Source organism: Gopherus flavomarginatus, chromosome 3 (genome assembly GCF_025201925.1).
Source record: "Gopherus flavomarginatus isolate rGopFla2 chromosome 3, rGopFla2.mat.asm, whole genome shotgun sequence".
Classification (NCBI taxonomy): domain Eukaryota; kingdom Metazoa; phylum Chordata; order Testudines; family Testudinidae; genus Gopherus; species Gopherus flavomarginatus.
In genome coordinates, this window is record NC_066619.1 from 96,842,843 (window position 1) to 96,870,819 (window position 27,977).

Consider the following 27,977-nt stretch of genomic DNA (forward strand, 5'->3'; position numbering starts at 1 on the left):
CCTTGTTGGAATAAAGACGACCGTGAAGTATACAATATGTGGTAACTGACCATTTACACTGAAGATATTCACAATAACCTCTAGTAATCGGCTGAACAATTTGTGATGACACTACACACAGTATATTTAGTACACATGCATAAATCTAAACATTATGGGAGGGATCACAAACAAAATCGTATGTTTACTACACACTTTATTTGTTCAAGTTGGCAGTAAACCAAAACCTTCAGTTTTCTATAGAAGTTGGAGAAAGAATCTTACTAAACTAAAACGATGGCAAAGTGGCTTAGTCACTGTCCTATTTTTCTGGATTCCAAAAAATAAAAAAAAAAATCTAAATTTCCTTCTCTCTATCCAAGTACGTAACAAGGACAAGCTGTAGATTAAGCAATTGTCTCAATAAATAATCAATAACTCATTACAATGTACTTGCTTCTTATGAGCTCCTACTAGCAAATCATTATTATGTATCATTTACCACTTGCAAGAGTTGATATTTGAACAAGAACCATTTATTTTCACTCTTGTATTTAAGATGGTTTATGGGACTTCCAATTACACCCATTGGAAAAGACTGGAATACAACTTCAATTGTCAAACTTTTTCCCACCCAAGAGGCTAATAATGACTTTAGCACCAAATCTATACTTGGCATTATAACCAGAAGAGAACTGCCTCCCATGCAAAGTTCTATTAAAAGTGAAAAGGAGTTTTGCCTGAATAAGAAGTGTCAAGTAGGGCCTTAGTATATGAAGATATCACAGTTTAGATTCTAAGTCAAGTAATGTCTGCATTTGGAAGATTATGTATAACAAGCTACATGAAAACAAATTCCTTTCTGTAACTCAGTCATGGGATTATTGAGTCCTTCAGCATTCGTCCTCTCCATCATTTCGGCTTATGATTTCTGCCAAACTTCTCTGTCCTGATAAAGACAATGTTCAGTTAAGGGTAAAGCATGTCATCCAACACTTAAAGCACAGTTTGGCATATAAAGCGGGTCATTAATGTAGCAGAGTCTTGAGAACATACAGATAATCACTTTAAAAGTTGGACAAACCTGAAAAATTTTGCAGACCATCTCGCACCAAGCACCTTTTGTATTTTCTTTCTGTTAAAACAATGGAGAAGGGAGTCTCTCTTCAAGAGAAAAAAAGACAAAAACCTGGATTTCACACTGCTAAGTATTTGTAAGATGACAGTTTTATGGTCTGTATTTTGGGATGAAAGGACTTCAGATAGGCTGTCAGAGACAGAATTAAAAGACTTCGACTTCCAGCCATGAACACTGCTAACAAGAATAACTGAATGAGCAAATATTGTTTGCAGATATGAGCCTCACTGCAACAAAGCACCTGATCCTATGAGAATAGGACAAACTTAGCTAGAAGGGAGCTGGAGGCTAAATAAGAACCAATGGTTGCCTTCTTGCTTATGTCCAAAAATGAAACAAGATTTGCATTATGTGTTTAATTTGGACTACAGATGTAGAAAGCTTTTTGTCTGAATGTTGTGGCTTTTCTGGGGCAGGACTTTTCTATAACAATCTAGGTCCAATCAGGAAATTCTGCATGTGAAAGACCTGTCAGACAATCCACACACACATACACCTCACCGGTGTGTGTTTGATAACTCAATGTTCTGACTAGTCCATCTAAGTCAGTTATCACTTCAAATGCACATTTGTTTCTGACACCATGTCAGACTTAGAATTTTAAATACAAAACATAAATGGTTTTCTACTGAGTTTTAGAAGAGTTCTCAAATTCTCAGAAACTGCTGACCGTATCTGACCTCAAGCTATCAGATCTGAATGCATCAGTAGCAACTAGATGGGATCCTAATGCACCCAGGGAAATGATCCAGATCTTGTTATTGTCAAACAGCCTTACATCGATGTCAGTTACAAGGCAAACTACATTTTAGATCTTTCAGAGTTCCTTTTGAGTGACTTTCTGCACTGTCTCAGAAGGATGGAACCCTGCAGTCCAACCACTCTGGGACTAGATCTCTGGATGGCAGCCCCATTTCCTAACCAGGTTAACACCATTGGGGCTCTCATGTTTGGAAACTGTAAGCCTTTTTCCTCTGGGGACCTGTGACCAGCAAGCTGACTACGATAACCCCAAAACAGCTTCTTCATAACAAACCATTTATTATTCATTCACCCAAACGTAAATAATATGCAGATCAAAAATCCCTATGCACATATATTCCCTTACCTAAACCTTAATCTTTCCTTTCAAACTTTGGAAAGTTCCATTGAACCCAGTTACCTCCATCTCTGGGTTGGGAAAAAAGCCTGCTTGCTGAAGTTTGCGTGCCTGTGTGTCTCCTTGCATCCCTGTCATTATTAGCCTACTGCACCAGTGGGGAAGGATCCCAGTCTCCCTAATTCTGATCAGCTAAAGCCACGATAGTCTCAAGCTCAGGAATAAAAGCAGATATTTCTTTGTGAAAGCCCATTTTTCAGAAACAAATACAGATGCTTTTACCTGATCCCAACAGCACATCATGAGAACTGTATTAAGTGCTATTGGCTGCTTGGAAGAGAGTTCATTCTGAGCAATAACCTGCCAACTGAATTGGGTATCAGTAGTGAGGCTTCAGTTATCCAGCAGCAATGAACTCATTGTGCAGTAGGACAGAATGTGGACCATGACTGGTGGAAACTGTCAGTGTCTTTCTTAGAGACAGCATATTGCCAGCCTTTTTTTGGGGCGGTTATGTGACCATTGATGAAGAAACCATCACTTTGTTTGGACAATATCAAATCTTCTCTCTCTGATTATAGAGTATATAGAAAGTGGTGGTAAGACAACTCCAAGTATGGACATGACTTGACTCTTGTCACCCTGTGGATGTCACAAAGACTGCACTACAGACACTGGTAGACTGTTAGCTACCAGTACAACCGATTCCTCTGCACAGTAACCTGGCCTGAAACCTGACAGAGATGGCATTTGCTGTTCTGATAGATAACTTCCCCCATCCAGAGACAAGGAATTTACATGCATACTCATTCTGCTAGATATATTTTTGGCACATAATGCCACTGTTCACAAAATATTCCAGTTCCACTTGCCAGAGACTATGGGTGAACTGAAATAGGTCAGGTTCCCTCCCTACAAAAATAAACCTGAAGAGTCATTAGGGGTAAGGCTACTATTTAATCACTGGTATTTTTCAGTAACAGTCATGAATGGGTTATGGGCAAAAAACAAACAAAAAAAACCAAAGCAAAATTCACAGCCTGTAATGTGTTCATGACTTATACCGTAAATACCCCCAACTAAATCATAGTGGGGGGGAGGGGGTGGAAGGGGACATTGTCAGGGAAAGACCCGGGGGTCCTGCTGCTGGGAGGAAGGCCCAGGGGGTCAGGGCTACTCTGGCCACCGCAGAGGGAGGGAGCCTTGGGAGGACAATAGCTGCTCAATTTGCTACTCCTCCAGCCACCCCAGGACCGCTGCCGGGAGCTGCAGCTGCTCCGGCTGCCCTGGGACCGCTGCTCAGGCGGTCCCCAGGATCAGCTGCATCGGCTGCTGCTAGGGCAGTCCTGGAGTCAGCTGCCCAGGGCTGCCAGAGCAGGGGCTGGTGCAGCGGGGCCAGAGTCACTCCAGCAGAGGCTGATGCGGCTGGCTGCAGAGCTGCGCCAGCAGTAACTGGTGTGGCTGTCCCCAAGGCTGCCTGAGCAGCTGGCTCCAGGGTCAGCTGCCTAGGTGGTCTTCAGGTCAGCCACACTGGCCACTACAGAAGCCACAGAGATCACAGGAAGTCATGGAATCTGTGCCTGCCATGACCTCTGTGACAAACACAGAGCCCTAATTATGGGCATCATCCTCCACCTCTAGACTGCTCACAGGCAGAGTCCCAGAGAGCTCAATCATCTTCCTTCATATTATCCAGAATATATATGAAGCTCTTGGGAGAGCTAGCAATTCAAAAGGGACTAACATGCCAACATTAGGCTGAAGACAACCAGTTCTACACCTCATGTAAAACAAATACAGTGCTTACGGTGGACTTCAACCACCTAAATCAAGACATGTCTACACTAGTGAAAAACTGGGACTAGCTAATATAGATCTCTTTTCCTAATCTAGGCAAACCCTACTTGGGGATACATCTAAAATCTACCTGGAAACTCAAACTGGTGCAGAATACAGCAGCTCACTTAGTAAATGGTATATCTCATAAGGAGATCACTACTGCATTCTAGGATTTGCATCAGCTGCCTACTGGTTAGCCAGTGTCACTTAAAGGTAATGGTTTTAACCAAAAAAAAAAAAAGCCCTAAGTATCTCAGAACCTATCTAAGGCTGCTTTTGTGCCCATGTAATCTTGTCACAGCTACAATCACCAGGACCGAGAGGGTGCCAACAGCAAGGCACAATCTGTGAGGGGACACAGACTTCGGAGTTCAATGTACCCTTTGGTTTGAAACAGCTCAAATCCATTGGCCATGAGGGTATGCTGCAATGCACTTCTATTTTCCCTGGCTTTGGGGCAAGAAAGGGTGCATCTTATAAGTCTATCGTCATATCACAGGTGACATGATGATGCACCTGGAAGATGTTGGAGTATTCTCGTGCCACTGTAGCAAAGCATTTTCAACACAGTCCTCCTTTCCTTTCTTGTTCACATTTTTAAAGTATATTAGCATGACCCTGTAACTCGAAGGAGGTTTCCCTTCACAATGCAATAGATTTGTGGTGGTAACATCCAAGCTGCTGTACCAATCTACTGAACAGAGTTTTCTGTCCATTTACAAGAGGTATTTGATATTTCAGTTTTTCACAGAGACACACGTCTATGTTTCAATGGAATAACAATGGGAAATTTCACATTGCTTAGACAGATCTTACCCTTCATCCATAGCTTACATCAAACACAGCTTTGTTTTACAGAAAAACAGAGTGATTTTATTCATAAAAGTCATTTGTCAAATTTCATAGCTATCCCTCCTCTCTAAATCATGCTGACCACCTTGTGACACTCCCACAAATGAAGCAGAACTTCACAGCCCTTTTCCTAAACAGGATGTTAAAACTATTCAAAGTCAGCAATATCTTTAGAAACTTGCAAAAGTGAGTTAGTAAAGCAAACAGGAGCTCTAGAATATCAATTTGTTTATATAAATGATTTCTCCCTTGGGTCCTATAAGCCTTGAAAATCCCTCACTCGTCTTCCACCAAGAACTATATATCACCAGTCTGCTGACCAAGGAGAGTTAGATAAAATTCCCTCCAACACAGTAACATTTCTCCTGAATTAGGCAAAGGAATAGCTTCTCTCTCTACATCACTTACAGCTTGGGGACCAAACATGAACTGGAACCTCAACTAGGTAGAAACAATTGGCAATTTCATCACCCTCTCCCCATTTCACTAGATTATTCCAATACACTACCAAGTATACATTTAAAGTGGACGGCGTTGTATCAGAGATGATCAAAAACTACATACTAGGAAACATACAGGAATTCAGTCAACCAAGTAACTTACCATCTTTGTTCAGCCATTGCTTTCTTTGTCTATAGAGGAGGAGTTTGTTGTGGACATATGGCAAAAGAAGCTTGACACACCAACTTTCCACACCAAGCTTGTTTTCTACCAGGACTATAGGGCTTCGGTTATACCTGGCTTCAGGACAGTGTATTAACCCAATTTCATCTCTTAAAAATAAACACAAGTAAAATATAATTAGACTACTTATTTGCTTTTACCAGTTATTACTCTAAAGTTAACAGTCTGCCTACTTCTCCCATTCCACTTAGCCCATATTTTCCCCCCCTTTTCTGATTTCCATGTCTTTTACCTCTGCCCGCCTTCTTCGTTCTTGAACTTCAGAGGTGAGAATACAGAACCTGGAAGCCTCCCACATATCCCACTTAAATATGCCTTCCTAACTAAATGCCTCATGCAGTAAAATTAACTTCACAAATAAGCTTCTTAAAATCTCTCTCAGACTCTATGAAGAGGGCAATGGAGTAAGTTTTGTTTTGTTTTGTTTTTTATCAGCTACATTAAGTAAGAGGCAGTGGTTGCCAATGCGAGGACCTCAGACATCTACAACAGAGCCCATAGCCATCCCCTTATCTTTTAGAAGAAAGTGCTAGGCAGCTCAGATCTTCAAAGTGATCTAGCTAGGCAACTTGATTCACGATAAAGCTTTGCATCCTGGAGTGTGTAGTCTCCACAGGCTGCATCTCTGTTCCAGTATATGAAAATTAGATGTGGCCCTTGAGCAAACTTTTGTCAATCTTGCATTGAGGCTTCAACTGGAGACCAAGTTATATACTGTATTTATTCATATGGACAAGATATACGTCATAAACCTTGCAAGTGTGTCATGCAAGTTTACCAGCACATGCTCAAAAAAACCCTGTCCTGTCGATATAGTTTATTTACCTCTGCAAGAGGTGGTAGCTAGGTTCACGGAATTCTTCCATAATTTAGCCCTGTTTACATCACGGATTAGGCTGGTTTAACCATGTTGATTGGGGGGGATGGAATTTTCATACCCAAAAATACATAGCTGGGTCAACTTAACTTTTTGTAGCTCTGGGCTCAGCGTGAAGCAGCGGAAACTGTTATGAGCAAGGTTACAGAAGAACATAAGAATGGCCATATTGGGTCAGACCAAAGGTCATCCAGCCCAGTATCCTGCCTACTGACAATGGCCAATGCCAGGTGTCCCAGAAGGAGTAAACCTAATAGGTAAGTGATCTCTCTCCTGCCATCCATCTCCACCCTCTGACAAACAGAGGCTAGGGACACCATTCCTTACCCTTCTCCTGGCTAATAGCCGTTAATAGACTTAATCTCCATGAATTTAATCTAGTTCTCTTTTAAATCCTGTTATAGTCCTAGCCTTTACAACCTCCTCAGGCAAGGAGTTCCACAGGTTGACTGTGCACTGTGTGAAGAAGAACGTCCTTTTATTTGTTTTAAACCTGATGCCCATTAAAGGTTGTGAGCTCTTTTTGTTAGAATATCACTAGGTTCCACTATCTCTGTTCACAGACTGTTACTGGTTCACACACTGTTACTGTCCAATTTTTAAGTTTTAACTATTTTTGCCTCTTTAAAAAACAAAAACATGTGACCACAAGTTATACGCGTGTCTTCGTTTCAGAGTTTACAATCTGAGGTTGCATTAAACAGATACACAGCATGCAAGTCACAGGAAGTGATAGTACCGCTCTACTCACTGCTGGTTAGGTCTCAGCTAGAGTACTGTGTCCAATTTTGGTCACCACTATATAGAAAGGATGCAGAGAAGCTGGAAAGCATCCAGAGGCAAGAGACAAAGATGACCAAAGGGATGGAACACAAGCCATAAGAGCAACGACTGAAGGAACTGGGTATGTTTAGTATGGAAAAAGAGGAGATTAAGGGGGGGGGGAGACATGACAGCAGTCTTCAAATACTTGAAAAACTGCCACAAAAAGATGGAGAAAAGTTATTTTCTCTTGCCATAGAGGGAAGGACAAGACGCAATGGGCTTAAACTACAGCCTAGCAGATTTAAATTAAATCTCACTAAAACTTTCTAATTGTAAGAACAATAGGACAATGGAACAGATTGCTTCTGGAGGTTGTGGAAGCACCTTCACTGGACGTTTTCAAAAAGGAGGCTAGATAGCCATCTGTATTGGATGGATTAGACCGGTGGTCCCCAAACTTTTTACCTTGCATCCCTCCCCCCTTATCCCTGTATACCCCCACTCCACAAGGAGCTTGGCCACAGCTCCAGGAGGGGGGATGTGGACAGGTATAATAGGGCCGGCGGCTGGGTCCCCAGGCACAGGGCAGCACTCCCTTCCTTTCCCTTGTGTGGGCTGGTCTGGACCCCAACCTCATCCTCTTAAAACGTTATTCTATGTTCCTCCGGAGGGGAAGGGGGGTGCACCTAGGGTGACCAGATCATAGAAATGAAATATCGGGATGCGGGGGAAAAAAAAGCCGTTTCGCAGGGGCCGGGGAAATTAGCAGGCCCCGGCCACACTGCAGTCACGTGCGCTGCCCTCCCCCTGGCCCCAGGCACATGCGGCGCTTCCCGCCACCCCACCAGGAACAAGCCGTGCCTGGAGTGCAGCAGAGTGGGAGAGGCGAAGGGCTCCGGACACCGGCAGCGGCAGGGGAGAGTGGCTCGGGGCCGCGCGAGCAGGCCATGTAAAGTTTTATTGGCTCTCCCCCCTCGTCCTGGCTGCTCAGTTGAGTCACCCCCCGGCCATCTCCCTCCTGGGGGAGCAGTCCCTTTGCCAGCCCCCCTTGCCCGCCTGGTGCTGGAGCTCGTACTCACCACCAGCTCCAGGAACTGGAAGATGAGCCACCACCCCCTCCATCCAGGCTTGCGCCACCATTACAGCTGCAAGCCTGAGAGGGAGGAGGAATGCCGCTCAGCTGAGGAGCTGGGGGGAGAGGGGAACTCGGCTCCTTCCCTGGCCTGCGGCGGCCAACGAGACATGCTGGCGCAGGGTGGGGACGCTACCCCCCTACAGGGGCGAGGAGCTGGCCTAGGTCACCCTCGAGCCAACAAACTTTACCTGGCCAGCTCATGCAGCCCCGAGCTGCTCTCCCCCGCCGCTGCCAGGGTCCGGAGCCCCGGAGCCCCCTCGTCTCCCTCCAGGCTTGTGCTGCCATTACAGCTCCAAGCCTGGGAGGGAGGAGGAAATGAAATGCCATGTGCTTGGGGAAGAAGTGGGGCCAGGGTGGGGATTTGGGGAGGGGAAGGAGGGGGCGGAGTCAGGGCAGGGGGAGGGGGGGCGAGAGTCCCTCCGGGAGGGCAAAATTGCTTGTTTTTCCAGTGTCCCAACCGCACATGGGTCGGGACGCATGGACAAAAACAAATATCGGGACAGTCTCGATAAAATCGGGACGTCTGGTCACCCTAGGTGCACCCCACATATTGAAGACCTCTAGTTTAGACACAACAAATTTCGCATCTTGGTAGGGGGTTAGACTAGATGATCCTTGCAGTCCCTTCCACCCTCTGATTCTATTAATTTAACTAGACAAGACAGACAAGGGAAGTATTATTACACCATTTAATAGGTGGGGAATTCAGACAACAGAGAAACTGAATTGAGCAAGGTCACATAAGGAGTCTGTGGCAGAACCAGCAATAGCACCCAGATTTTCTGAGTTCCAGTCCAGTGTATGACCACAAGCCAAATACTGCAAATGAATTTTGCCTAGAAAAAAAAAGTGGTCAAGACTTCAGTTAGACATCACATTAACAAAGCCAAAACAGGAGAGCAGAATTAGGACAAGGATAGTTCCCAACTCTCTGGGACCGAAAAGATATTCCTCTTCACCCATCAGCAGCTGTAGCCAGAAAAAAAAAAAGTTTGAAAACCACTGAAGAAAAATTGTTGATGCCTACAACCAAACGGAGCTGGGGATGAGGGGTTTGGGCTGTGGGAGGGCCTCAGGGCTGGGGCAGGGGGTTGGGGTACAGGAGGGCATCAGGGATTAGGGGTTTAGGATGCAGGCTCTGGGATGGGGCCAGGGATTAGGGGTGCATGAAGGGGCTCCAGGTTTGGGGAGGGCTCAGGCAGGGGATTGGGGCACGGGGTTACGTTGGGTAGCTCCCAGTCAGCAGCACAGAGGGAGTACTAAAGCAAGCTTCCTGCCTGTCCTGGCACCACAGACCGCGCTGCACCTCGGAAGTGGCCAGCAGCAGGTCTGGCTCCTAGGTGGAGGTATGCAAGCGGCTCCGTGCAGCTCTCGCTTGCAGGCACCGACCAATGGGAGTGCAGAGCCTGTGATCGGGCAGCACGTGGAGCTCTATGCCCCCCATACACGCCCCAGGAGCCAGATGTGTTGCTGGCCATTTCTGGGGCACAGCACAATATCAGAACAGGTAGGGACTAGTCTGCCTTAGCCAGGCAGCACCGCCAACAGGACTTTTAACAGCCCTTTCAGTGGCGCTGACTAGAGTCACTGTGACCCAGTGCCTTACATTCCACGACCCAGCAGTTTGAAAATCATTGCCCTACATCACCAAGATTGCTGGACAGGACACCACTCTGTAAAAACTAAGGTCCTAGTCTTACAAATACTTAAGTGTTTGTATAATTTTGCTGATGTGAGTAATCCCATTTGGCTTCAACGGAACTACTTGTGAGTAATGTCATACACAAGTTTAAGTGTTCATATGTCTGGGGCCAAAGAAATTTTGCAATACATTTTACAAGTTATACAGATGCTCAAGAATAGAACATAATATGCGGAGACATTTATATTTCAGTAAAAAAAGTAGGTTGACTCAGTAAGACAAGTCAACATGAGTCTTAGGTTGGATTTTTAATTACATAAGAAATAAAAAGTAAGTTTGCTTTTAAAAAACAAAAGCAAACAAAAAAAAAAAACAAAAAACCCTTTTCCTCCTAAAATAAATTAAAAACCCAATATGAGAGACAACAACTCAGTTTTACATTCAGCTTAGAACTTTACTTTTTATTGTCTCTTAGTGAATTTAGTGCCCAAGAATTGTATTTAGTGCCCAAGAATTTTATTGTCTTAGTGAATTTAGTGCCCAAGAAGCCTACTTGAATTCTTGAGAGGGTGGGTGTTGACCTATCCAGAATGAAGGGCCCATCCACTCAACTGTGTAAGGATGAAAGGTTCAAAAGAAGAGTACCAGATGGGGTCATGAAGCAGAGAACCCTGGGCACCGCCACTGCTCTGTGAAGGAGTTAGTGAACACTGTCCAGAGGAACTCTGCCCAAATGTGTGAAAAGCGTAGGAAAAGAAAGAAGACTCCACCATCACTGATCACCCACCCTGTTGAGCATCACTCATCCATCTGTCCAGGGACTTATCCTGGCCAGTGCTAAGGTTAAACTGAGGTCTTATAACTTGGTGAGGCCACGGATGGAGTACCCAGAAATGTGAAGAAAAATGAAGCCAGAATCTCAGCAGAAGGTTCTGGAGGAGTCAGAAGATGGGCTGCAAACTAGCAGACTGGAGGTAAGCACGTGCTAGGGTCTCCTTCTCCCGGCAGAAGGGGTACGCATTGGTGGGCATCTGTGAACCATGTCAGCAGGTGCCTATGTTCACCTTAAGAAGCCCAGTTTGACAATCTTGGGCACAGGAGTCCCTTGTTTATCTATAGAACAGTTATAACAACAGCAGCAATAGCTTTCCCACACTGTCCTACCAATAAGTATCTACCCTGACTTGTAGGGATCACACTTAAGCGTATTATGTTAGGTCAGTATCAAAGCGCATAAACTTTTACTTCTAACCTACTTTTCTCCATGAAGGCAGACGGCAACAGCAGCACATCTTAACAAGATAAGTGTTTGAGTCTGGTACCACTGAAATCAAAGGGAGTTTTGACAGCGTAGAATGTGAAAAGCAGCAAGAGCCCTTCTTTAGGTTGTACACAAACATTAACTGTTTACTGTGCATTATGCCTCACAACCCTAAAGGGAAAGTGTATGGCTAAATCTAGTTTTAAAAAGGCTTATTTCTGACAGCACCCATATACTATGGTTTAAAGCCTGGCTACCTGCCAACGCCGCTAACCACATTTATGTAATCCTAAGGATTTCTGTCACCTAGAGGAGAGTTATTGTAGCTGTGCTGGTCCCAGGACATTGGAGAGACAAGGAGAATGAGGTAGTATCTTTTACTCGACCAATTTCTGTTGGTGAAAGAGACTGGCTTTTGAGCTACACAGAGCTTCAGCCCCAATCCTACTATGAACGCTATGTGAGTGGACCTCTGTGCCAGGTAGAGTCCATTACAGGATTGGGGCCTCAAGGAGGCACGGTCATTTCAAAATTTAGATTTCTTTAACATTATCTAACATTAAAAGGAATGTTTCCATGAATTTAGAAAAAAATATCCAGTGGAAGAATCCCCCCACTTAATACACATATAAATTCTCCCATACTGTGTTTACAAATAATGGATTATTTCACCCCAGTGCTGCACAACAGACTGTGTCAATCCAACAGAATAAAAAACAACAGTGGAAAGATCTATGATTTTTATATTGTGCCTATCACCATGGTATGCAAGAGCCACACACAATCCCAGAAGAAACAATTTCTACTAATCAAGACGAGCAAATAAATAAAAAGTCAAAAAGCATAAATAGTGATGCAAAAATTAAATATTTATAATTTGTCCTGTTTCATTAATCGGAGATGTTTTTAATAACTGAGGTTAGGAAAGCCATCAGAATAATAACTGGACGGTGTCCCTTTAACCTTTCCGACCTCAGGTATGTCAAAACTGATGCAATAAGCCAAGTTTACATGACTGCGAAAGACGTTAACCTAATTAAGGCCAGCGCCTCGGGGAGTCAACAGATCCAGAGGCCAGCCACAGCTGACTTCATCTCTGCGACCTTGGGCGAGACAGGTGAAAAGGGGGCTCCTGGAGTCGGGGCCTTACCCCTCTGGAGCCCACTTTCCCCAGCTGCCATGCTGGGATCACCTCCCTGGCGGGGGTGGGGAGAGGCGTCAGCAGCAGCGGTGTCTGTGAAGCGCTCAGAGCCCCTCGCAGAGAAAATGCTGGAGCAGGGCAAGTCTCACCGGCTGGTTGTCCCAGCCAGGGGTGCTCGTCCCACGCCGGGGCGAGGGGCTGGCGAGAGGGGCGGCTCACCCCCACTTTGCTGAGGCCGGGCGCTGTCCCCGGCCGGGGCAGTAGCAGCCCCAGAGTTGAGGGTACTGCTGCCCCTGCCCCGCACTTAGTCGGCGCCTCCAATTACCCCTGGGGGGGTGCCCCGGGGAAGCTGGAGCCCGGCAGCCGCCCCTCTCCCCCGCAGCCCGGCGAGTCCCCAAGCCGCACTCACATGTGGGGGTTCCGCTTGAAGGCGTTGTTAAGGTCCTTCACCACCCGCTGCACCAGCACCGCCACCTCCTCCGGGGACTCGGCCATCTTCGGCCCCCGCCACCGAGCTAGGCTGGGCTAAAGCGCTTCCGGGTCGGCGGCCCAGCGAGGAGGAACGAACCGCTCCCTGGCAACGGCGGCCACCTCGGCCGGGCGGCAGCAGCGGGACAGGCGGGCTCGCCGCGCTCAGCCAGGTTACCCCTCTCCCCCGCGCTCCAGCGGCCGTAATCAGAGCAACGGGGCTTTAAAAGAGCCGCGGAACCGCCTGGGCTCTTCCGCCAACCGTCCTGAGCCTGCGGGCCTCCCCCGGGTGTGCCTAGCGTGTCTGGGGTGGAGCTCGCCCTTGCACCAGCCTGACACCGCAGCCGCACAGGCAAGGGCATGTGGCGGCTTGACGCGGGGATCCGGATGAGACGGTTACCTGAGAGGATGAGGCCTTATAGTAGCGTGTGCCGACAATTAAAAACCAGATCCCGTGTGTCCTCTGGAGAAGGGGTGCGGCGCAGCCTGCAGCCCTTGCTCTGCAAACATCTATGTGCTTCTGTTTGCGAACAGGAGTAGTCCCATTGAAATCAGGGGTAGCTCGCGTGGGTAAGGTTAATGAGCACAAGCATACGCGTTTGCAGCAGGCCCCCTGCCTCTTGTAACGCTTGCTTCGTGCGCCCTGGTTTTTGTTTCACACGCAGGCTTGTGGTTTTGGATCTTCTTTCCCAAGCTGTTTAAAAGAGATTTGGGGGGAATCATAGCTATATGATCGGCAACCATCTTCATCGCTAAAGTGAGACCCCTCTGAAAATGCCCTTAAAATTAGTTCAGAATAGGACTTGGCTGGTCTGTCTATTTTGCTGACTTTAAATAGCCCTGATGATGCTTCTAGTTGAGAATTCTTTTAAATAGCTACTCAGTGGTTCTCAAACTGGGGGTGAGGACCCAAAAATGGGTCACCACCCTGTTTTAATGGGGTCGCCAGGTTTGGCATTAGACTTGCTAGGACCGAAGCCCAGACCCAGCAGCCCGATGCAATGAAGTTTGAGAACCCCTGAGCAAGGTAATTCTGTCACTTTAAAATCTTGTTTAGGGTACCAAATAGATCAAATAATGTTTGTAATCTTAAATTTTTTTATTAAATTTTGACGATGAAGTTTATTTTCCAATATTACTCTTAACTTGGAAAATATGAAATATTTTATTGGGATGTAATAGAAACAAATGAGTGCCTTTTGTTTACTTCTCTGTGGGCTATAGTGAGAGAAATAATTGGATTGCAGATCATATGATTTGGTATCAACAGCTTATATTGGCATTGCAATGATATTTACTCAAGGAAGGAATTCATAGGTTGCTATAGTGAAATATATTGAAAATACTAGCAGTTTTATGAAAAAAGAGAACCTGATAATTTTTATAGGATAGAATCTTAATATATTTTGCTATGGCAGACATCACCAGAAGGCAACATTACGGTTGGACCTGTTCTGTGCATGACAGACTCAGAATTTAAACACTCCTCTTGCTCGCCCTGTCCATTAAATATTAGAGAGGTTGGATTTTTGATGGTGTTTTATCTCTGTTCTTTTTAAAAATTTTGTACTTTAAGAATATTTTATGATTTTTTTTTTTTCCTGTTCAAGGTATGGTGTAAATAACACTAAGCATTACTTTACCTGTGGTCACTTTGCATGCAGCTCCCATACAATACATTTTCTCTGTAAGTACAATGTTGAAGAATATTATAAATTGCATACATTAAAGTGATGTTGAATACCTAAAACATATATCCTAAAGCTAAACCCTACATTTTTCAAAATGTCTAAAAAATATAAACCACTATCGAAACACAAACAAGTAAAAACAGTTTGATATACATAAGTAAAAAATATTATCACAGAACAGCCAAACAGTGTGAGTTCTGGGATTCTTAATAAGTAGTCACGGACAAACTTTCTTTACTCCAAGATTTTCATTGGCGAAAACAATTTCCATAGGCAAACAAAAGCCACCCAATAAACAAGCAAACTTACACTACCACAGGAATACCAGATGTCATGTTTCAGCCTACTTTTTATTGTTTCTCAAAAAATCTTAGGCTTAAGTGTCGTCATTGTCTGAATTAGAGAATATGTCAATATTAATATAAAAGGCATAAAAATTTGCTTTTTAATATGGTTCATTTTCATCTCCTGGTTATTTGTCCTCTTGTTGCCTCGAGCTGTGTTACAGTCCAGGCCATCCTTCTGCTGTAGGATACAAGTAACTCATTCTGTTTAGAGTTATCCAGATCCTGAGAGAGAACATTTGAACCTTGGCATGGTAGCACTTGAATCAGTTTCACACTTGATGTACAATGTTGACTGCATTGTCCACTTGGAGTTGAGATCACTTGTGACTAAATTTAATTCCTTTCTTTTTCTGCTGGTGTTCAATGGCCAGTCCAGTTGCTCACTCAAGTCAGTAACCCATTCAGGTCATGCATACACACAGACACTAGCATGATGGGCTACCCTATTTTGGAACTCCAAAAATATTCTTAAGTGCCAGGACCTGATTCTGCAAACACTCACTTAAAGTTAAGCGTCTGTGAATAATCCCATTGACTTCAAGTTAAAGTTAAACAAGTGCATAAGTGTTTACAGGACAGAGGCATTAGGTGTAATGTGCACTTAAGAATTTTTAACACAGCTTAATATGCTTTACATTCAAATCTTTGGTTACTGTTTTAAAATAATTAACTGTTTGTTCCCTTCCCTTCAGTTCTTTAATTTGACATACAAACGAGCAACAGTCATGTTAATGTGCACTTGCTCATTTGTATGTAAAACTAGCAATTTATACATTTGTTATTCTAATAGCCAATCTAATACACCTCTACCCGGATATAACGCGACTCGATGTAACATGAATTCGGATATAATGCGGTAAAGCAGAGCTCCCGGGGGGGGGGGGGGAGGGGGCTGCATGCTCCGGCGGATCAAAGCAAGTTCGATTATAACGCGGTTTCACATATAATGCAGTAAGATTTTTTGACTCCCAAGGACAGTGTTATATCGGGGTAGAGGTGTACCTAAAACATAAGGGCTAAACTCTGCCCTCCAATATACATGTATATCTCCCATAGATTTCAGAGGGAGTTATGATCACTTATCTGAGGGTAAATCTTGGCTATAAATGAAGATTTTAATCTTAACAACACCACAAATCTATTGTATTTCATTGTAATTTTCCAAAAATTATAACTTACTACTCTTATGTAGCCTGTAATGACTAAAATTGAATGTTGTTATTAAATTAAACTTTAGTCCTTTTTGTCATTTGAAAGCTTGCAATGTCGTCATCATCATCCTCTTCATCCTCACCATCACCACCACCAAGGCGACCTGGTAGACCCACCATATATTCCCCATTAGAAAAAAAGAGGCGGAGAAAGAGTCTAGAGAGAAAAAGGGCTCAATCAAGGATATGTATAAGAGAACAAATAGGAAGATGGATGTCACTTAGGGAAACGCTTAATGTCTTCTCACATGCTGAAGTTGCCAGGTTTTTGCTGGACTTGTAAGTAATTCAAACGTCCTATAAAATATCATTATCTAAACAGAAATGTGCATTTTATTCTGATTGGTTTCTTTTTTATACTTTCATATTATTTTGTAATATAGATATGACAATTATGAAAACCGAGATGTGTGCAAGGAATCAGAAGTAAAAATACAGGAAGCGGATGGAAACTCAACATTAAATGCAGAAAAGGATGTGCCAGAGACCTCTCTAACAGCAGGCACTGAAAGGTGACTTAAAATCTTTTTTTAATTTTTTTCTCTGTTTTTTCCATGAAATTGTGTAAAAATAAAAAACAGTTGTCAGTGAAATAACTCCCATTCATGTGATCATTCCTCTAGGCCAGGGGTTCCCAAAATTAGTTTGGGGCTTGTTCAGGGTAAGTGTCCGCAGATACGGCCGCTCGCAGCTCCCAGTGGCCGCGGTTCGCTGTTCCTGGCCAATGGGAGCTGCAGGAAGCGGTGGCCTGGCCCGCGCCATTTCCCGTAGCTCCCATTGGCCGGAACCGGTGAACAGCGGCCACTGGGAGCTGCGAGCAGCTGTACCTGCGGACACTCAGGTAAACAAAGTGTCTCACGGCCCGCCAGGGGCTTACCCTGAACAAGCCCTGAACCAAGTTTGGGAGCCTCTGCTTTAGGCCATGATGCCTCCCCCCTCATGGGACTGCTCTTTTGTGGGCCAAAGCTAGGTTGATGTATGTGTGAGTGGTTGGAATTAGGATCTTAGTCCTGCAAGATATTGAGCAAACTAAGCTATAGGATGAGTCCTGTCAATTTCCTTGTAAATTGAGAGAGCTCAGCACCTTGCAGGTCTGAGTCCCTAATTTCTACTAATGCAACCTATAGATAAAGATTTATACAGCACTGTGAAGATACAAATAATTACATAAGTACTGAGCATTAGAGTACTTTTTCTTCTCTCTCACATCTCTAATCTCTCCATAACTCTCCCTTCTCCATCACCTCCCTAGCAAAACGCCACAGAAGGCCACCAGGCCTGCCTGGAATTCCATTCTTGATCTTAGATAATTAGTCCATTCTGCTGTGTCTTCCAAGAAAGCGGAGGTTGCTCTATCCTTTGCAGTCAGGCCTCAACTCAGTAGGACATTCTGCATGAGAAGAAGAAAAGGACTTTACCTTCTATGACTCATGTAATTCTGGATAATGTGATGTTAGTCCTGCCTTAGCACAGGGGAATGGGCAAGATGACCTCTTATGGTGCCTTCCAGACCTACATTTCTATGATTATAATAGGACTTTTACATAATATTTTACAAATTTATGTTAACTGTATGGAAGTCCATAAATATTCTATATGTTAATTTTAATTTTCAAATAAGACAATGAAATTTAAAGAAGAGGTTATAAGTACACTGGGCAATAGCACATTTACATTCAGTGCAAAAGAGATCAGAATAAATAGTTCTGTTGTCCAGTGAATGGATTATAATTTACTCACTTTTTAGTGATTGACCCTCCAGTCCTTCAAAGTATTTATGAATGGGACTTCTTTTGTGCATTAACTTACTGCGTACAGCTCTTTTGGCCAAAACTTTAAAATCATGTGTGAATTCACTATGGAAAGTGTCTATACTAAAAGTTCAGTGTTGCACAATTTGCATTGCAGAGGTCCAATGTTTCGCATCTGAAGGCATGGTGGGTTTTTTGGATGGTTTGCTTTATTATTTTATATAATGAGATGATGTAAGTAGCTGAGAAACTTGCATCCTGATTATGTGGTATATCCATGATTTGCTACAGGGTGAAGAATCTCAGGAACATAGAATTTTATTTTCAAAGGTACACTACATTAAAATGTTGCTTCTTTTGGCTAAATTTATTTAACAGATTACTATGTGAAGATTTAGAGGATGGATCTACAGACAGTTCAGGAGAAGAGTGCACTATTGATAATGAATTTGACCTTTCTAAAAGGTAAGTGTATTTTAAGATACTATATTGTTGTTATATTTGGTATAACAGTGTATTAAAACTGGAAGTACTAAATAAAAAAGGTCATATATATTATTTACCATCCATCTAAATTGTTTGCTTAATTGTAAATGTTACACAGCTTGTTAGTGACTTAAACTGGTCTGACTCATAGTAATGTTCGCTTTCTAATTCTCATGCACTGAAGCTCTGCAGTGTAGTGTTTTAATCTGTTCCTATTTAAATGAAAAAAACTAATTCATGTTAGGCTTTTGAAAATCTCTTTTTTTCCTTCTATATTTACCTTTTTTTAAAAACAGCAACACTTGAACCCAGTTTTTTTCAGGGTCTAAATTACTCAGTGTGTCTTAATTCATGTGATATATTTATAATGCATTCTAATTGTCTGTATTTGTTTAGTTTTTCTTCAGTTAAACACTTGAAAAATGTGTCTATAGCAGAGGATATATTGGGTATTACAGATGAATGTGATGATGGGTCACAAGGTGACTTTATAGAAACCTTTGAGGAGACAACTCATGATATGACTTTGGAGGACACCCAGGATATTTCTCATGAAAAAATTCACATTGTTTATGAACGATCCCTTCTTCAACTAGCCAAAAAAATTGTTATACCAAAATGTATGTTTTGTGCTGGTGAAGTTGATATTTCTGTACAGCCTGTTTCTTCCTGTGTGCATTTGATATGGGTGAGTAATATACCTTGTAAATGTCTCTCTCTCTTGCTAACTAATTCTCATTATGATAATAGTAGTTTAATTTTCCGTGGTCCTGATCCTGCAATCAGATCAACATGTGCAGAGTCCTGTGGAGTTTCACTGACTTAAATGAAACCCCATGCCTTCTGCACAGTACCCCTTTGAAATTAATTACTTCCACAAAGGTCAGCCCATGTGGGTCTAATTGCAGGAGTGAGACCTCAGTGTTTATTTTTAATATCCTGGGACCTGTTTCTGCATATCCTACTTTGGTCAATAGTTCTCACTTGCTCAAGTAATCATGTTGAGCCCAATGGGATTACTCAGATGAGTAAGGACTACTTACGTGAGTAATGATATGCAGGATAATTTCCTATGTTTTCTGATGTGAGCTTTTTTTATGTCTTTTATTTTATCATATATAATATCCTGTCATTGAGTGGACATACTTAAATAGGGTCCAAAATGTATATATTGTAAAGTCAAGCTTTCAAAAAACTGAAGACCAATAAAAAATATTTCCAGAATTAAAAAAAAAAAAGGAATAAGCAAATATTATTCCTGCAGTCTCTTTGAAACCCTGGCGTTGCAACACTAAGAACTGGAAAGTGAAGGTGACTGTTTACAAGAAGCTAAATGAATTCATTGATTTTTTTTCCCATTGTTCCAGTTGAGAGACATGTAAAGAGTAAATAAAATTCTTTCATTTTTAAGGAGTTGATAGTAATATATGTAAGGTACTTGGTTATCAGTGTGTTTTGTTTTGTTTTTTTAATTAAAAGTGCCCCTTTAAAACTATCCATATAATTCTAGATCTAATTTTTAGTCTTATGGCTTGTTATAATGCAAACAATAAGTTCACGGCCTCACTTACTACTTTTTGTTTTATTCTTTTGCTTAATTTTTAACATGTCTAGAAATGTAGTGCAGGACATATAGCATTTGAATGGTCTTCTCAACCCTTGGTGAAAGGACAGACCCATGCAGGAGACCTTGCTTTATCTGCTGCAATCATACTGTCAGGAAACAATTTTGGAAAAATTTCACAAATGGCAAACTTTATGAAGCTGACATTCATAACTGCAAGTACATTCTTCAGAATGCAACGTCACTTTATTGTTCCAACTGTAGAATCCTTCTGGTGTCGAATGAAGCAACACATTTTAGAGGAACTACATGGGAAGGAAGTAGTCATTATGGGTAAATAAAGCATTTCAAAACTTAATTGTTTTTTGGATACCTCATCCAAATTTGTTCCTTGTTGTTTTTTTTTTTTAAATATTCTTACTGCATTTATTAAAATAGGTAACTTCGATGTTATTTCTCTCAGAATAAAACTTTTCTATTTAATTCTTAATGTGCAGGAGATGGACGCATGGATGGCCCTGGCCACTCTGCACAGTATTGTGTATACTCATTCATGGATTTAGAAACTAAACAAATTTTAGCTATTGAAATAGTGGATAAACGCAAAACGCAACTGAACTCCCCATTTATTGAGAAGGAAGCCTTTAGAAGAGGATTACAAAAGTTGTTGGATGAACAGCTAATGGTCAAAGAAGTTGTTACTGATTCACACACTCAAATCTCTGCTTTGATAAGTAATTATCACTCTTAACTTCTTACTAAGGCTCTACAAAACTCTGTAAGTTCAAGACATACTGTTAGATAATTTAGGCCCAACATTTGACTTTCCTGAAAAATCATCTCTTTGAAAATATCCATTGGATTTTCAGTTTGTATTTTTAAAAAGAAATCCATTATACCAATCTCTGAAGAATTAAAACAATGGTTCCATTTTTTATGTGACTAACGCAAAAAGAATGTTTACTAATGTTGCTGTCCACTATTGGCTTCCAGTAGTTACTAGCTGGAGGTCAAATGTCTTCCCTCAGAACTGGGAGTGCAACTCCCAGTAATGTCAGTTGGAATTGCCCATAGATATCTGAAGAGAGAGTTTGGTCCTAGCAGCCCAGATTTTGCTTTAACAAATAAGTAATTATTACTTTCACAAGTAGTCCCATTGACTTCCATAAAACTGTTTCTGTAGGAAAGGATTTCCAGTATTTGTACTTAACACTGTTCACAAAGCACTGCTGAACTAATCAGTGATACTAGTGTATAAACAAGGAAATAAATAAAAAATGGCATTTTAATGTCAGTCTCTTAAATATACAAGGTAGGAAGAATCAATATTTCCCAGATAGGAAGGACATAATCAGTAAGGAAAGACACTTCACTTTCAAGTTTCTAAAAGGGTTTTTCTGGAACTGGTTGAAAAATGAGGAGGCTTTCTATGGAAATTTTTTATTTTTGGCAGAAATTCAAAAATTAAAACTGCTGCTGCATGGTCTCATGAGAGCTGTAGTTTTGGCTCCTCAAGTTCTCATTCTCCTCTATATACCCATAGGCAGATCATTTCATCATCCTATGGTGTACTGAGGTCTTTCTACTTGGAGAGAGGAAGTGGGTGTATTGCATCATAGGAGTCTCTGGCCATGGTGCATTGTGTGGTCTGGCTGAAAATGTGGCCCATACAAGAGAATGGGGACATGAGGCAACCAAAGTACATCTCCAAGGAGATACTGCAGGAACCATTCCTAAATCAAGATATTTTATTTTTCAGCCAAAAAACTGAAATTTTCTGTGAAAAAAATTTAGTCAAAAATACAATTTGCTGTTGAAAAACTTTTTTAACAGAAATTTTTCAACGAGTTTTAAAACTCTGTAGTTGTCAATGTACTTTTAAGGCTTACGTCTTTATTACTTTTCTACTATATTACTTTAATTATATAACTAGAATTTCAACTTAGTCAGATAACACAAAGTATAATGTGTTTCAAGCTGTATATAAGGGTCAAAATTAGGGCTGTCAATCGCAGTTAACTCACGCGATTAATTAAAAAAAATTAATCATGATTAATCACAGTTCTAATCACGCTGTTCAACAATGACGTTCAATAGATTATAATTAATTGACATTTTTTAAATATTTCGGAAGTTTTTCTACATTTTCAAATATTTGATTTACATTTAGAACACAGAATACAAAATGTATAGTGCTAATTTTATATTACTTTTATTACACATATTTGCACTGTAAAAATGATAAACAAAAGAAATAGTATTTTTCAATTCACTTCTTATAAGTACCATAGTGCAATCTCTATTGTGAAAGTGCAACTTACAAATGTAGATTTTTTGGTTACATAACTGCACTCAAAAACAAAACAATGTAAAACTTTGGAGCCTACAAGTCTACTCAGTCCTACTTCTTGTTCAGCCACTCACTAAGACAAACAAGTTTGTTTACATTTACGGGAGCTAATACTACCCGCTTCTTATTTACAACGTCACCTAAAAATGAGAACAGGCGTTTGCATGGCACTGTTGTAGGCGGCATTGCTAGGTATTTACATGCCAGATATACTAAACATTTGTATGCCTCTTCATGCTTTGGCCACTATTCCAGAGGACATGCTTCCATGCCGATGTCGCTCGGTTAAAAAAAAAATGCATTAATTAAATTTGTGACTGAACTCCTTGGGGCAGAATTGTGTATCTCCTGCTCTGTTTTACCTGCATTCTGCCATATATTTTGTGTTATGGCAGTCTTGGATGATGACCCCGCACGTTGTTCTATTTAAGAACACTTTCACTGCAGATTTGACAAAATGCAAAGAAGGTGCCAATGTGCGATTTCTAAAGATAGCTACAGCACTTGATCCAAGGTATAAGAATCTGAAGTGCCTTACAAAACCTGAGAGGGGTGAGGTGTGGAGCATGTTTTCAGAAATCTTAACAGAGCAACACTCCAATGTGGAAACTACAGAACCCGAACCACCGAAAAAGAAAATCAACCTTTTGTTGGTGGCATCTGACTCAGATGATAAAAATGAATGTGCGTTAGTCTGCCCTGCTTTGGATTGTTATTGAGCAGAACCCTTCATCACCATGGAAGAATCTATTCTGGAATGGTGGGTGAGGCATGAAGGAACATATGAATCTTTACAGCATCTGGTACGTAAATATCTTGCAACACTGGCTACAACAGTGCCATGCGAACGCCTGTTCTCACTTTCATGTGACATTGTAAACAAGAAGCAGGCAGCATTATCTCCTGCAAATGTAAACAAACTTTTTTGTCTGAGCGATTGGCTGAACAAAGAAGTAGGACTAATTGGACTTGTAGGCTCTAAAGTTTTACATTGTTTTATTTTTTAGTGCAGTTATTTTTTTGCACATAATTCTACATTTGCAAGTTCAACTTTCATGATAAGAGATTGCACTACAGTACTTGTATGAGGTGAATTGAAAAATACTATTTCTTTTTTTTTTTTACAGTGCAAATATTTGTAATTAAAAAATAAAGTGAGCAATGTACACTTTGTATTCTGTGTTGTAATTGAAGTCAGTATATTTGAAAATGTAGAAAACATCAAAAAATATTTAAATAAATGGTATTCTATTATTGTTTAACAGTGATTAATCATGATTAATTTTTTATAATCACTTGACAGCCCTAGTCAAAATCTATCCAATGGTTCTGGTGATGTAAATCTTGAAAAAAAATCTTAAAATGGTTTGTAGATGTTGTCAGAATCCCCAAGTGGAATAATAGGTCTAACTTATTTTCTGTCAATATGCCTATGCTGCAAAAAAAAAAAAAAAAAAAAAGTGTTTGTTAGCTAACTCAGGTTAAAATAGCAGTGAAGGCACAGCAGCTTGGCTTTTTAATTTGGATTAGAAGCTTAAAATCAAATTCAGGCTTCCCTAGAGACTTAAACTTAAGATATTAAAAAGCCATGTCTTCACTGTTGTTAGAACCCAAATTAATATTGCAATTTTTTTTCAGAGTAGTCATATCTTACATTTTTGGGGTACAGTGTCTAATGCAGGTGGAAATCTGTGATACCTCTAAAAATCACTGGAAGTGCTGAATCATGATAGAGTGCTGATGCTTGTAAGTTGCAGGAGCTGTTATGTATAATAATTGTAAAAAGAACTGTTATTGTATATTGTTTACATCAAGTTTTCATATTGCTGTCCAAAAAGGACTGAAAACTAAATTGTATTTGCTTTTATTTTAACTGGCATTATAAAATGTACTTTTAAAAAATTATATACTTTTCTGCTATCAGACATTTGTGTTCAGCAGGCTTCTGTGCTTAACATTGTGTATGATCCAGGTGTGTTAAACTGCTGTAGTGATCACTGAGCTTTAAATCAGTCGTGTTTTATATGCTCTGCCAATGTGCATTTGGGGAAATTGATGATAAATGAATTTGGAAAAAATAAAATGTTTAATTTTACACAGGGGCTATGAATAAATTGAACAGCAATGAAACATTAATTTAATTATCATGTTTGGTTTTTTTTTATCCACAGCAAAGAAATTTCCCTGTATAATCCATTCATATGACATATGGGGTGGTGCCAAAAATCTTGGAAATAAATTAATTGAGGTAACATTTCTCTTGAGTACAGAATAACTATATATTTTGTAGCTACTTGTAATGGATGGTAAAATTGATCATAGTACATTCATAACACAATATTTGGTTTAACATCTCAGGGGACTGATAATAAGATATAGAGTGTTTAACAGGTTCAAATCCAGCCCAGGTCAGTAGTGATAGAATGCTATCACTAATGGATATGTGGTCAGCTCTGTGAAATATCTATGATGATCTCAGTTAATTTCTATGGGGCAGATCCTCGGTGTAACTTGTCATAGCTCTATTGACTTTAAGTACCACTGAAGTCATTGGCGCTTTGGCAATTTACATCAACTTAGGATCTGCCTCTCATTGTCCATAGCAGAAAACCCACCATGATTGATCCTAACTGGCCTCCATTTTCGCAGTCTCAGGATACAGGCAAAGAATGAATGGCTTGGAGATGAACTAATCTCTCATCGTTAAAGATGTTTTTTTCTACATTGGGCACATCAGTTGGGCAATGTGGGAAAGCTTATATTTCCAACATTTGTGCTGTACTATTATTATGATAGTTTATATTATGGTATTGCCAGGATTTTGAGGTGCTGTACAGAATAAGCAAGACACACTCTCTGCCTACAGAAGTGTTTACTATAGTTTCAGTAGATAAGTAGAGGACACACACACACACAGGCACGCCATTTTGTTTTTAATAGTTATGCATGCCTTTATTTTTCAGGCTAGCAGACAGAAAGATTGTGGCCGTCTTTTACAATGGTGTTCAGATATTGTCAATTATTTCTGGTTTTGCTGCAAGGAAGCAAATTCATATGAAAAATTTATTGTAAGTTGTTATTTAGAGTTAAATTGTAATATTCCAATACACTATTTTACTGCAGTGAATTACATGTTATTATCATGGTTTCTTAACATTGTAGGGAATGTGGTGTGGCTTAGTTCATCATGTGGTCAATGAACATCAGTGGGCTAGTGGAAACGGCATCATTGAGGGACGGTGCAAACATGGTCCTCAAATGGATGAAAGAGAAAAGGAATGGCTAGAAAAGGGAAGCAAACCTCACACTGAAATGTGCAGAATAATTTTGGATAAAAAGTTTCTGAGAAACATCCCATACTTTCTACAGTTTAGGTATAAAAAATTTGAATTGTGGATGTTAGGCTGTCTTTGTTTCCTCCAAGTTATTCTCTTCCCTTCCTACTAAAAATGAATGTAGAGTGTGTGCCAAAAAAAGATAGTTTTGCATATATACACTCTCATTTAGTAGTACTAAACTATGTAACACAGTTGAAGCTAAGTGAATTTTAAATGTAACAATTGTAATTTAAGAGGAAAAGCTACTTGCTAATAAGTCTTTCTACACTTCATTAATATTTATGTGCTAGTTATATAGAGTGTTCCTGATAATGTTAGTAATGTGTTAAAGATGTTTTTGAAAAACAAATCATATATTTATTTTATAAAGATCCACATTTGATCTGGAACACTTTCAGCAGCATGTGCATATGTATGCTCCCAAAAGATTTGAATACACCTATACAGTGTACAGAGCAAGATGTTTTTTGGCTGCTATTGATTACAATATGCATTTGAACCGGCAAACCATGCACAATCAACAGAATCAGTTAATGTAAGTCTGTCATTGCACTAATCTATTGTTTCTTTTTTTAGTTAATAGTTGCAGTTAATTATCATTTGCTCTAAGAAATGAGCTTTTATTATTACCTACAGCATTACACACATTTCTTGCTGAGTTCATGGGAATTATGCCAGCAGAGAATTTGGCTTTTTCTTATATTAATACAAAGTTCAGGATTCTACATAATTTGCATGAGAGAGAGAGAACACACAGCTAGAGATGATTCAGCACTTGGACAAGTATGCTCAAAAAGTAGTGATTGATCCCCGATCGCTCTGCCGTCAACTCCAGAACTCCACTGCGGCGAGAGGGGGAAGTGGAGTTGATGGGGGAGCGGCAGCGGTCGACTCGCCGCCGTCCTCACGGCCAGGTAAATCGACCTAAGGTACTCCGACTTCAGCTATGCTATTCGTATAGCTGAAGTTCCGTATCTTAGGTCGATCCCCCCTCTGACCTCCCCCAGTGTAGACCTAGCCTAAGAAGCTCTAGAGAAGTAGTAAATGCAACCAGTTGCTTTTTGACGTTCCTTGCATGGTGTTTTTGTTGATCAATTTTATGCTGTGTTTCGATCCCCTGCCCACCTCAATCACTCCTTTATTCAATAATTGTTCAGCTGCAGCACAGAGAAACTTACTACATGCGTCTGATGAAGTGGGTATTCACCCATGAAAGCTTATGCTCCAGTATGTCTGTTAGTCTATAAGGTGCCACAGGACTCTCTGTCACTTTTTACTAAGTTTGACTCTGCAGAATGTCCTAAAGTTAGTCTCAGAAAAGTCACTACACATAGGCCTCGCTGAGTGTGTGAGCATGAATATGAGGAGAGGGGGAATGGGTATATGTGAATATTCTGTCTTGCATCACTTGATGTCAATCTTTTCCTTGGTGTAAATTGGTGAAGCTCCATTGACTTAAATTGAAAACAAAAGGATAGAGACTAATTACATTTTTGCAGGCTTTTAGGGGCTGATCTTGTAGCCCTTTTACTACACAAATTTCCCCACAGAAGTTAGTGTGTGAGCAGAGTTTGCAGGACTGAGGCCTTTAATTTATACATACTGATGGATGAAAACATGTATTTCTATAATTATCTTGTATGTGATATTTATTAAATTCAGCATTTTTTTCTCCTGATAAAACATTCCCCCCCTTTTATTTTTATAACAGATACCGTAGAATTTACCATAGGAAATCTGGGAGATGGACCTTGGTACCCAAGAAAGAAAATAAGCATTATGTATATACTGATGACATAATGGAGGAGATATTTCAACGCCGTTTGGGGATGTAGCAAGAGGTCCTGAAGGCGAAACTTCTGAAACCAAATATTTCAAGACTGATTGCAAAATGAATTATACTAATTAGCCTTCTTTCACAATTAAAAAAAAAAAACTTCTCCAGTCTTATATTTATTGGAATTGCCTATGGTAATGCTTGATTACTTAGGAGAATATAGTTATTTTACCTCTTATTCTTGGGGAGGGGGAAGTGAACTATTTGTAACGGTATTAGTATCCATTTCTGGTGGGGCTGGTTAAATAGTCAAGTTATAATAACTTGCTAACCTTTTAATTGTGTGCCCGTGTGTGTGTATACACACACACACACACTCTCTCTCTCTCTCTCTCTCTAACTTCTTAATTTTGGGAACAATGTTTCTCAAAGACTAAAACTACTTTTTGATAAAAGTAATATGCACATTGTTTATGTATGATAAATTGTTTTCAGTATGAGTTATATAATGTCATAGATCACAAACTTTTGTATTTATTTCAAATAATCAGTGTCATTAAATAAAAGGATACTGTTAGGTCT

At 40.8% G+C, this 27,977-nt stretch overlaps 2 protein-coding genes across 3 annotated transcripts in view; one reads left to right on the top strand and one right to left on the bottom strand.

Annotated features, from left to right (window-relative positions):
• The window catches only part of PTAR1 (protein prenyltransferase alpha subunit repeat containing 1), a 62,191-nt gene extending 49,275 nt beyond the window's left edge, over positions 1-12,916 (bottom strand). The window contains exons 1-3 of one of the 2 annotated variants that reach the window (XM_050944199.1): positions 12,822-12,916; positions 5,511-5,680; positions 1,064-1,114 (exon numbers count right to left, since the gene is read on the bottom strand). In XM_050944199.1, the coding sequence (XP_050800156.1) occupies positions 1,064-1,114; positions 5,511-5,680; positions 12,822-12,907 (307 nt within the window). In that variant the 5' untranslated portion in view covers positions 12,908-12,916. The remainder of the gene's footprint in view (positions 1-1,063; positions 1,115-5,510; positions 5,681-12,821) is intronic. The other variant, XM_050944201.1, reaches the window with a different exon arrangement.
• On the top strand, positions 12,916-27,976 carry LOC127046711 (uncharacterized). Its single transcript, XM_050944185.1, has 12 exons — positions 12,916-13,053; positions 16,176-16,408; positions 16,513-16,641; positions 18,259-18,345; positions 18,763-19,054; positions 19,981-20,263; positions 20,428-20,664; positions 24,452-24,528; positions 25,244-25,348; positions 25,443-25,654; positions 25,989-26,153; positions 27,330-27,976. The coding sequence occupies exons 2-12, from the start codon at positions 16,182-16,184 to the stop codon at positions 27,451-27,453; spliced, it is 1,938 nt and encodes a 645-aa protein (XP_050800142.1). The 5' UTR covers positions 12,916-13,053; positions 16,176-16,181; the 3' UTR covers positions 27,454-27,976.
• The last annotated feature ends 1 nt before the right edge of the window (position 27,977 follows it).

Coding starts and splice junctions, on each gene's coding strand:
- LOC127046711 (XM_050944185.1), top strand. CDS start 16,182: ATGTCGTCATCATCATCCTCTTCATCCTCACCATCACCACCACCAAGG. Junction 16,642..18,258: donor CTAACAGCAGGCACTGAAAG/GTGACTTAAAAT, acceptor TTTATTTAACAG/ATTACTATGTGAAGATTTAG. Junction 25,655..25,988: donor CCATACTTTCTACAGTTTAG/GTATAAAAAATT, acceptor TATTTTATAAAG/ATCCACATTTGATCTGGAAC.